The following is an 11,459-nucleotide window of genomic DNA, read 5'->3' as shown; positions in this document are numbered from 1 at the left end:
CTGCCAACTCTGCTCACATATCTGCACCAATGACATCATCACAGGACCTAACATCAACCATACCATCAGGGGCTCCTTTACCTGAACATCTAATATAATATATGCCATCATGTGCCAGCAATGCCCCACTGCAATTTACATTGGCCAAACTGGACAGTCTCTCCGTAAAAGAATAAATGGACATAAATCAGACATCAAGAATGGTAATGTACAGAATGTAACCCTTCTGCGGGAAGGAATTGGCAGCAACCAGGGCTGGGTTCAACATCTAGGGGTTCCTTTTCATCCATCTCACACAGAACCGGCTCAAGTCCCCACTCAGTAGCCTGGGAACATCACACACCCCTGGGCGCCTCGGAGAGGCAATGCTTCCCCACTCACAAGCACAGAGTCTGAGTGTAGAGAAGGACTTTTTTTAATAAAAGAGGCAGAAAAGTCAATTAGCATAAGCTTGGGAAAATTATCACACCCAGAGTTCATAACCAGTTCTCAAGTAACTGTCCCAGCTCAAATGCATTGAGCAATGTCCTTGGCCTCTCAGGCTCACCAGTCCAATACTGTGAACAGCCAATCCACACACCCAACCTTCTCCGCACCCCCCAATTCAAATGCCCCACTTACAACTTGGTCCAGTCCATGCGGGCACTGACACCTCACGCTGATGCATTCCCTCATGGAACCTGAGATAATGCCACCTTTGCACCTTTCTGGCATTGTGCTTGCTCCTACCAGCTGTCTGCTGGTCGTGCTGTCCATCCGTCTGCTGCTCCTCCTACCAGCCACCCACCAGTCGCACTGTCCGTCTGCTGCTCCTCCAACCGGCCGCCTTGTCTTTTCCTCTTTTGATACCTACTCTTGATACTGGGCCATTTCCACCTTGCTGAATAGACCTTGTCAGCTCTGACCCTCCCTTTTTCTGGGACCCCACTCTTTAAATACCCCGCTGAAACCACCACCACCCACTCATACATCCGATGAAGCAGGTCTTTGCCCACGAAAGCTTATGCTCCAAAATATCTGTTACGCTATAAGGTGCCACAAGACTTCTTGTTGTTCTCTGTTTCACAGTTGGCGGCAAGTTGAAGCTGCAAATCAGAACCAAGGCTGAAGTAACTAGATGACGAACAACCTGGAGGTTTGTTTTGCTAATGTAGCATATTTTATATGGGTGACTCTCAAAAAACTGCTTGAGAAAGAGGAACAATGCTGTGAATTTCTACTTCCTGTTGTCATGTCCTCCACATGCCCTTCCTGTTTTTCACCTAACCTTGGTACTGTAATGGTTACTGTAAAATGCTCACTCTTGTGGAATGAGGAAATGTAAGGCTTTATCAGGTTGTCTGAGGCTTATCACAGAGGCAAGGTAGGTGAGGTAATATCTTTTATTTGACCAACTGGTGGTGGTGAGAGAGACGAGATTTTGATGATACACAGAGCCCCTGAGGAAGAATGCTGTGTGAGCTCAAAAGCTGGTCTCTCTCACCAACAGCAGTTGGTTTAACGAAAGATACTACCTCACCCACCTTGTCTTACTGATATCCTGAGACTGACAGGGCTACCACTAGAACTTACCCTTGCTCTGCCCCGACTCCATCCCCATTCCACCTCTTCCCCAAAACATTCAAACCCTCCTTTCCTGAGCAATGCTGGGAGCTGGGGAGGCAGAACAGGGCTGGTCATGCTGCCACTGGTCCCCATGCTACCCAGGCCTTGCATTCCCAGAAGTGCAGGGGGCTCCCAAAATACAACTCCCCTACTCCCCCCAAAGCACAGGGCCCAGAGCAACCACCCCAAACTGTCCAATGAACAGCCAATATAGTGCTGGCTACCACAAAGCTGCATTCTTTCAAGACTCACTTATTTGGAATTCATTTTAACATCTCTCCCTGTGGCAAGGAAGTAAACACCTGGCATATGTTTTGCTGTTGGAAACAGCCCTGCATTTTTGTGCTGCCAGGCAAACCACAACCTATGTGTTAATTTTACTTTATACGTTGCCACTGCTTTGCCACGTTTGCTTGTTCACCTCTTGGTACGGCTTTCGAACACTCTAATCAAAAAATATGGGAGAAACCCAGAGGTGCAAGGGCCGTGGAGGCAAAATGGAGGGGTGCACCGTGAGCAGCGGTGCAATGCTGGGCACCCATCAAGTTGCCAACCAGCAGCATTACTGTGGTTGAAATATGTTATCAGCTAAATTGGTTGCTCCATCCCTAGATATAACCCCACTGTGTCTTGACTCTGTCTATTCCTTTACCCCCAGGGAGTTCTGGAAGGAAGCCAGGAAAAGTGCCTGGACCTGTATACTATGTCTGGCTGGATGCCAAGTAGGAGTTAGTTTCAAACCAGGGGCAGAGCTGGAACACATGACCCAAAGAGGAGGAGTTGGGGTGTGAATGAGAGCTTTGCTAACATCCAGAGTTTTTCTGTTGCTTTCAGCTCCTGGCACCTGTAGGGAGGAATTGCACGGTGAGCTTGGCAGAATGGCTGTATTAATGATCTAATGTGCCAAGTCCATTAATGCAGAACTGGTTTTTTGTCTTTTGCAGGAAATACTCCTGAGTTCCACTGTGGAAGATGTCCAGTACCCCAGTAGCTGTGGTGACTGGGGGCAACAAAGGAATCGGATTCGCTATTGTGCAGGCTCTGTGTAAGCAGTTCACTGGGGATGTGTACCTGACAGCCCGGGATTCAGGACAGGGTCAGGCTGCAGTGGCAAAGCTGCAGGAGGAGGGACTGAGCCCGCTTTTCCACCAGCTGGACATCACTGATCTGCAAAGTATCCGGACTCTGCGGGACTTCCTGAAGGAGAAATACGGAGGGCTGAATGTGCTGGTTAACAACGCAGGGATCGCTTTCAAAGGTAGAATGTTGGCTGCTGGGCAAAGCCTTGATCTGGCCAAAGTAGGGTTTTAAAATGGTTCCACAGACAAAATTAGATTATGTCTACTCCAGGTAGTGACTCGATTCGCTGACACAGCTATTGTTTTGGTGCAGACAGTATTTCGGTGTACATAACATTAGGACAGAAGCACAATATGTGGTTTCAGATGCATTGCTTTATGCTGGCACTTATAATTATTAATAATAATGATTGCTGTATTAACACCAGGGGGCCACAATCAGTATCAGGGCCTATTATAGTATGCAAATTTGTGCACCCACTTTATTAGTTGAATTTGGGCAGAGGCACAAAATGGTAACTTGGTTTGGTTTACTTAAATTTTCCATTTAAACTTCATTATAATTTTAAATTTAAATCACCATAATAACAAATAATATCAAAGAGGGAGCTCGCTGCCTCAATCCAGCTGGCTATTTTAGAAGAAAGTTTGTCTGCTGATAATGCAAAGGCATTAAGTAAAGGCACGTTGTTATGGTGCTGGAAAGCAGAGCTAACACATAGGCAGTGCTGTGGCCCCTACAGGAGATTGCTGGTGCATCTCTTGACCCCAAGATATGCCAGGGACGAAGACACATCCTTGTAAGCATTAAGTGTAATTCAGTGCTAACATTTAAAACATAGAAAAAGAAGTAAACACATATTGTTAAATCAATATTATGCTTTAAAAGTCAAATAATCAGGTTGTGGTTGTTAGGGTTTGGGGTTTTTTTGTTTTTGTTTTTTTTACTTCTGTGATGAAAGAAAAATTAGCAAAGGGACAAAGAGTTTTTTTTTCTTCAGTCATTAAGTAAAGGTACGTTGTTATGGTGCTAGAAAGCAGAGCTAACACATAGGCAGTGCTGTGGTGTAAGAAAAATTAGCAAAGGGACAAAGGGTTTTTTTTCTTCCATTTTTGAACTAAAAAAGAGCATGAAAACTTCTAAACTGTAGTCCTGATCCTGAAAGCTCTCATGACCATGGTTAACTTTATAATTATAGATAGTCCCAAATCAAAGTAAGCCTGTAAGCTGGTGTTTTGAGGAATCGCGTGCGTGGAGAATTCTCCAGAAAGTTCTGAGCACGTAGAAGCAGAGTCATGTGACGAACATGGCATTGCACAGTTAATTATACCGTTCCCTACACATAATACTTCAAGGTTTATTAACCAAGTATCACATTTCAGACTTCAGCTTCTTGCCCAATCAGCATCTGAGAAATTTGAATCAAATCTACCTGAGAAGTTTACTGCTCTGTGACTAAATTGATGCCAATCCCTCCTTTGATTGTCTTTCGTGCAGGTTGCCATCAATAGTCTAAGCTGTTTTGCCATCCTCCAACAGTATTAAGATCCCTATTACATTCTGCAGCGAGGCCAGGGGCATGGTTACAGTGCAACTAGGTCCTGTTTAATGTACGACTATTAGCTGTTTTAACTGGGTCAGTGTACTATCCTAACTGGTAGCTGAGTCACTCGGGGCTGACTTAATTACAACTCAAGAATAAATAATTTGCAGATTAAATACACTGTTGCCCCAAAGACCACTTTCCCTTTCTTTCGCTAAATAGGTCAGATGACTTCCCCAAATTTTTGGATCTGAATTTGCTCCACTGTAGGTGCTGTTCAAAATATGTGGGTTGAATTCTCATCAGCAAGAAGCACACAGCTGGGACAGCTGAGATGTTAAAAAAGTGTCTCTAACCTGCCTTTCCACTAACAGGAGCTTAAGACTGCTGCTGGCTAAAGTGGTCCAAAGGACTCCATGTCCTGCCCTCTCATGCCCCCAAAGGTTCCCTGCATAGGTGTGTGGACAATAGCGTATGGGTTTATGTAACTAACAACAGCATCTACACAGGAAGCCTTAGTTTTTGCACTTCTCAACTTTTGAGCAACTTTAATAATGTTCTTTTAGCTCAGTTTATTTATTTTTTCCTCTTTATGGAACATACTACTCATAATCAAAATTGCAATCCCACAATTCTTAAGTAGCCTTTTGAGACAAAAGAGGAGATACTAAAACTCCCTTCAGAAAGCGTGGGGCAGGGGAATAGAAATGCTTAGCTCCTGTTGTCTGCTACATTCATGTCTCTTAAGGCTAGAACTACTGCATCATGATTCACTGGGAACAGTCACATCCCTCTCCAGATAAATTCTCCTTTTCTAGATAGACAGGGATTAATATGCAGTGTATGTTCCTGTGTGTTAATTTTTACATATAATGGAATTCCATATGTGTTCAGATTTGTGGTTTGACTCTCATGCATTGTTTTGTTTGTTATTTCTGCATAAAAAGTTGATGATCCCACACCCTTTCACATTCAAGCAGAGGCAACAGTGAAAACCAACTTTTTTGGAACCCGAGATGTCTGCAACATGTTACTACCGCTCATAAAACCACACGGTAAATTCATCATACACTTGATATTGCCACAACTTCTTCCACAATTAGATGCTTTGAAGCAGAGGAAACTTAGTATTACAATATTACTATTATATTACTAATCCTATTTACTGCTATAAATATGCATGCTACACTGAAGAGCCCTCCTGGCTGCTGTAGCACTTCCAGTATAGATAGCCCCTTAAGGAGAGAGAAGGAACCATGTACCGTTTTGCTATTTTGTGCTATTTGGAGTGTAAGAACAGTGAAAATTGGACACTTGACCTGGGATGTTTGGATATAAAAATTGTTGGATGCGACAAAAGTGAAAGCTGCAAATCCACAGCACTGTAACAAAATCCCGGGCCTGAGGCACAGCTGCTGGAAGTGTTGTGTGAAGCTGATCCATTCCAACTCAGGATCTGGCCTGCTATATTTGTTACATACACTTGGTCTGAGAAATACGATTGGTTGAGAAAGGGTCAGGTGGCCCATAACAGTTTGAACTGTCCCCTTAGCTGGAAAATAGCTTTTTTAAAGATTCTGATCAGTAACTATCTGAGTCAGGCTCATATACATCCCAGAACCAAGTGAATTTCTCAAGCTCTGTGAGCTCCCTGCGTGAACCACAGGAGAGCAAGGGCAACAACACAGAGACCTTGTGCTGAGTCTGTGAAGGCTCTGGAGAGCTCCAGCCCCATCCTCCTTCACAGCATAGTTCCAGCTATCCTACCAACACTCCTTCTGCTGGTGGCTCCCCCCCCAGCACTCCCTTTAATAGTGCTAGTGGAAGGATGGTGCTTGCCTCACCTAGCCCTGTAGCCAGCTTGCTCCAGACTAACCGCAGTCTGCAATCCTCATCCCGTAGAAAGAGCCCCCGAAAAAGTGCTGGAGTGCTTGTCTCACTCAGGCTGGAACCAATACATATTGTTCCAGCATGACTGGGGACATGTCTCCTTCATTATCTCTCTGTGGTTAGACTGATGGCCCTTGACTAAACCTCATATACTGCGTCTATTCCTTCCTTGGGGGCACTGACAGCTGGAGTAATCTGGAGGTATCTATAGATCTGTAGGTTACTCTAAGTTACACCAGGAACCTGAAACCCAGCAAATACAGGATTGGGCAAAATCAATGGCCACTCTTCCACCCCTTCCAAGCTGAGTGCTCATTGGCCTTTGCTGATGTTCAGTGCCTCCGCCTTTAGCATCTGTAAGCAACTGTATGTACGCATTATGAATTGCTTTTAAACTCTTGTTTGTTATGCACTGTTTGTTTTCTTAGCATTTGTATTAACTATTAGTCCAGAACTCATGTATTTAGTTTTAGACAATGCTGCCTGACCATTTATTTTTAATAAATATTATATCTATTTTTAATAGAAACATTATTTTGCTATCAGTTACTTTCCGTTCTCCTTTGCTTTAATACTTCACTGTGGTATTGTCATGCTTATAGGCAGAGTGGTGAACGTATCCAGTTTCATGAGCGTTATGACACTCACAAAATGTAGCCAGGACCTGCAGCAGAAATTTCGCAGTGACACAATCACCGAGGAGGAGCTAGCAAAGCTCATGATGAAGTTTGTGGAAGACACCAAGAAGGGAGTGCATGAGAAGGAAGGCTGGCCCAACACTGCTTATGGTGTGTCCAAAATCGGAGTCACAGTCTTGTCCAGAATTCAGGCCCGGATGCTGAATGAGAAAAGGAAAGCTGATCGTATTCTTCTGAATGCCTGTTGCCCTGGATGGGTGAGAACCGACATGACAGGTCCCAATGCCACTAAAAGTCCAGATGAAGGAGCTGAGACTCCGGTTTACTTAGCCCTCTTAAGCCCTGATGCTGATGGGCCTCATGGGCAGTTTGTTAGTGAAAAGAAAGTGCAAAATTGGTAAAATAAAATAAAATAAAATAAAAAAGCTGTTCAGACTTGGTGAACAGAAGTTTTTGGGTGTGACTCTCCAAGTGATGAGATTCCGAGGTAGGTGGTGACTGACACTCCATAGATGTTCAAGGGTGAGCTTATAAAGAGTTATCTCCACCTCCTACAGTTGATATGGGGCAGTAACAATCACTGTGATGCTTACAAGCCCAGTACTAATCTGACCTCATCACTGGCACTAGGCATCCTTCACCAAAATGGTCAGTGGAGCTGAACCATATGTAGTATGCGGAGGGAGATACACATCTCATAGAGCTGGAAGGGACTTTGGGAGGTCATGGAGTCCCGTCCCCTGCACTCTTGGCAGGAACAAGCACCATCCCTGACAGATTTTTTTTTTTAATCTATTTGCCCCCAACCCCTAAATGGCCTCCTCAAGGATTGCGCTCACAACCCTGGGTTTTCAGGCTAATGCTCCAACCCCTGTGCTGTAGCCTTTCACAGATTAGTAGAGCTCTTCTGTAAAACTATGATCTTCTGTAAAACTATGTAATCTAGACATATCCTGAAGGAATAGAGCTAAAGGGGCCAACTCAGAGACAATGCACTGGAAGGGTATGTGGGGGTCAAGGGCCTCCTCCCACTTGGCTTACTAGGGAAGGAGTGGGGCTCTGTTCTTTTCAACCAGCATCACCCCCTTCCCTGACACTTTTGGTGTCTCCCCCGACAGCTGGTTGGGCAGAGGGATAAGCCACTTCCACCTGAGAGAGCCTGGCTGGGAGGCAGCGGAGATGCACTCCAGGGAAGGCTCCTGCTCACTCAGCTGAGGGCTTTGCACTTTGCTGGTGAGGCTGCTGCAGATTGGCTTGGTAAGGTCCACACCTGATAGGAAGAAGATGACCTGAATGTGTAGAATTTATTAAGGAGTCCTGAAGAAGAGGGGAATTGAGACAGACTGCTAGGGTGTGTCTACATGTACATCCCTCTTTCGAAAGAGGCATGCAAATGAGGTAAATAAAATGCAAATGAGATATAAATTTGCATATTCAGCACCTCATTTGAATATTGTGATTTTGAAAGAGCTTCTTTTGAAAGAAGAAAGCCAGTGTAGACACTACTCTTTCGAAAGTAAACCCATCTTTGAAAGAATCCTTCTTCCCTTTATTCAATGGGAAAAAGGAGTCTTTCAACGATGGGGTTTACCTTCAAAAGAGCAGCATCTTGACTGGCTTTCTTCTTTCGAAAGAAGCCTTTTGAAATTGGAATATGCAAATGAGGTGCTTAATACGCAAATTTATACCTCATTTGCATTTTTATTTACCTCATTTGCATGCCTCTTTCAAAAGAGGAATGCAAGTGTAGACACATGCCTAGTGTAAGGGGACTGTTAGCCCCTTACTAAAACTCAGCGGGGAGTTTTGGCTGGCTAGCCCCAGTACCAAAAGGAAGAGAGAAGTCCACGAGAAATAGGGACCCTGAGACTAATAATGCCCAGGAAGAACAGGAAGTGGCCAACACCCCAGGTCAGCCTGACTGACAGGGTGTGCAGGCTAATCAGGGAGCCAGGAGGTCAAGGGATTCCCATCCTCCAGGTGAGCTGGATCTGCCTGGATGAGAGTGACTGGGGCTGAGCTAAGGAGACAAGATGTGCTTGAGCTGAGCTGGGAACATGGCTATGCCAGCTACAGAGATTCTGAGATGCAGCCCAGCAGCACAGTCATGCTGGGGAGGAGAGCTGAAGCCAGAGTCCCTGAGCCACAGTGCAGAGGGCCAACCCATTCTGGGAGTGGGGTTGCACCGACAGAACCAGAGGGGTCAGAGAACTAGCCCAGGAGCTAGAGGCAGCGCAGCTGAGAATAGAGCTGGAGCAGAAGCGCACTGGAACTGGATGCAGTGAGAAGCAGGGGGAGCTGTGGGTAGAGCCCCAGCGCAAGGGGGCTCCCCCAGCCAAGAGGCCTTGCAAGACAGACGGGGGAGGGGCTGATGCTAGGGAGAAGGGTCCTGCCACCCAGAGCAAGTTTCTGATCTGCAGCACAGCCATGGCTGGAGAAGGAGGCCTGGGGCCTACAAGGAACAGACTGTGACCTGTCCTGGCATTCCAGAGACACTGTTTGTGAGGTCTCTGTGTCACAGAGCAGAGTCACGTGTTTTCCCTTTAACATTTTTTAACTTCATTTTTTCTGTTCTTTTATATTTAATTTTGCTTAATAAATTGTATTTGCTTTGAACTGTAGGTAGTCAGCAGTGGGTCAGGCAAGCGTTCAATGTGCAGAGAGGACCCCGAGTGGGGACATCCTAGCCTTGCCCTAGGTGACCACAACAAGGTTGGAGTTTTAGCCCCCAGGAATCCTGGTCCCAGCCTTGTTGGTGTTACATTGACTCAGCCACACAGGAGAGTGGGAGGGGAGACATCGTGAGCCAGCAGAGCGCATGGCATGGTGGGCGGATGGCAGGAAGCTGAGGGCCAATGACACATGTGGCAGGGCCAGCAGGTGGCAGGACTCCTAGGGGAGGGAGGTGGAGAACTCACACAGAGCCAACAGGATTCCAGGCAGGGGATGATGCATCCCACAGCAGGGTGTGCAGGACTCCAGGGACAGAAGCAGCAGAGCCCTGGACAGGGCTGGTGAGACCCTGGGAGCTGGTGGAGCCAGCTGTGAGACTAGCCTCCAGGTGCACCCCCATCACCTCTATTTTCTGTGCCTCTGCTGGGCAGAGATGGGCAAGCCTCTGCATCCTGGTGGGAGCAGAGCCAGGGCTGGGGTCATTTGGGCCTGGCAGCCCACCCAGCTCTCCCCTCTCCCCAGCCTCTGGCTACAGCCCTGCCTTCCACACCCAAACTCCCCGTACCAGCCTAGAGCCAGCAGTAGGGTGACTATATTTCCCTATGACGAATATGGGACACCCGGTAAAATTGCTCAAATTCAAGTGAGTTCAGTGGCAATCAATCAGAACTGTGCAGTACCCGCCCCCACCCAGGGCCAATCAGAGGAGGTGGGAGGGCAGAGTCTGGGCTTGCGGGGGGGACACTTCAGGTGACAAGTAGTATGACTTCTGTTCTGGGGCAGGGCCCGGCAGGCTCAAACCAGCTCCATATGGCAGGACCACGGAGGCAGAGCCATTTTCACCCCATTCATGCCAGCAGCCACCCAGCCTGTCTTGGATGTGGTGGGGGGAGGCTCAGCTGAAGAACTTTGAAAACATCTTAGGGTATAGGGCGGAGGAACTCAGGGTGGGGAAAGAGGAGTGGCCAGGGGCTGTGTGCAGGCAGCAACTAGCTAGGGGATGTGTGCAGTCAGCTCGGGGTTCAGGAAAGGATCGCAGGGGGCTGTGTATGTGTAGGCAACTAGCTCAGGGCGCAGGCAGGAGTAGCTTAGGATGCAGGCAGGAGATAGCTCAAGGGACAGGCAGAGGGTAGCTTGTGGCTATATGTGGCAAGGGAACAGAGATCAGGGTGCAGGGAAGGGTAGCTAGAAGCAGCGTGTGGACAAGGGGTAGCACATGGTGCAGAGAAGGGGTAGCTTGGGGCTGTATATAGGCAGGGGGTAGCTCAGAGTGCAGGCAGGAAGTAGCTAGGAGCTGAATGCGGGCGGATGTAGCTAGAGATTGTATGTGGGCAGGGGAATAGCTCAGGGGGCAGGGATGGGGTAACTAGAGTCTGTGTGCCAGGAGGGCTCCACTGCAGCCCCTGCTCTCTGAGGCCTCTATGAGCTATAGAGCCAGGTCCCCCACCCCTGCAGCTCTTCCTGGCTATGTGAGAAAAGAGGGCTGGGAGCTGGCCAAAGGCAGGGAGAGAGGATGAGTGGGTCTGTCCCATGGGACTGCCCTGCACTCTTCCTTAAGTTTGGGGGGCACACAGGGGTTGCCGGGGGTCAGGCATTCAATCCTACAGCTCCCGGCTTTACTGGCCAGAGAGAGGGGAAACAACAGGGATCCAGGCTTCAGCTAGTGGGAGGAGCCTGCTGGGGATTGGGGGTCCAGCCTGGTGGGGTGGGGAGGAATGGTGCACTGGGGAGAAGGTCTTCAGTATGTGGAGATGGGCACACCAGGGATCAGGGCCTCAGCCCTCAGTTCCTGTCCTCAGCCCTGTGGGGTCACCAACTTGGGCATTCAGCTCTGCAACTCCACGCTTCAATGGGAGGCAGGAGAGATGCCAAGGATCATGGCTTCAGCCCCACCACCTGAAAGGGCTGGCAGACTCCATCTCCCCATCAAGAAATGCTGCTTTAGGGTGCACATAGGGAGGCATGACACCCCCCACACACACCCTAACAGCACACGCCACCTCTCCTCCAGCTAGTTTCCTGTCTGTCTG

General features: G+C 47.7%; 1 protein-coding gene across 1 annotated transcript; it reads left to right on the top strand.

The window, feature by feature from the left end:
• The first annotated feature begins 2,408 nt into the window (after positions 1–2,408).
• On the top strand, positions 2,409–7,176 carry LOC142006921 (carbonyl reductase [NADPH] 1-like). Its single transcript, XM_074983430.1, has 4 exons — positions 2,409–2,469; positions 2,550–2,863; positions 5,176–5,283; positions 6,721–7,176. The coding sequence occupies exons 2-4, from the start codon at positions 2,578–2,580 to the stop codon at positions 7,155–7,157; spliced, it is 831 nt and encodes a 276-aa protein (XP_074839531.1). The 5' UTR covers positions 2,409–2,469; positions 2,550–2,577; the 3' UTR covers positions 7,158–7,176.
• Positions 7,177–11,459: the final 4,283 nt, after the last annotated feature.

Source organism: Carettochelys insculpta, chromosome 1 (genome assembly GCF_033958435.1).
Source record: "Carettochelys insculpta isolate YL-2023 chromosome 1, ASM3395843v1, whole genome shotgun sequence".
In the NCBI taxonomy this organism is placed as follows: domain Eukaryota; kingdom Metazoa; phylum Chordata; order Testudines; family Carettochelyidae; genus Carettochelys; species Carettochelys insculpta.
This window is presented reverse-complemented; position numbering and strand designations above follow the sequence as displayed.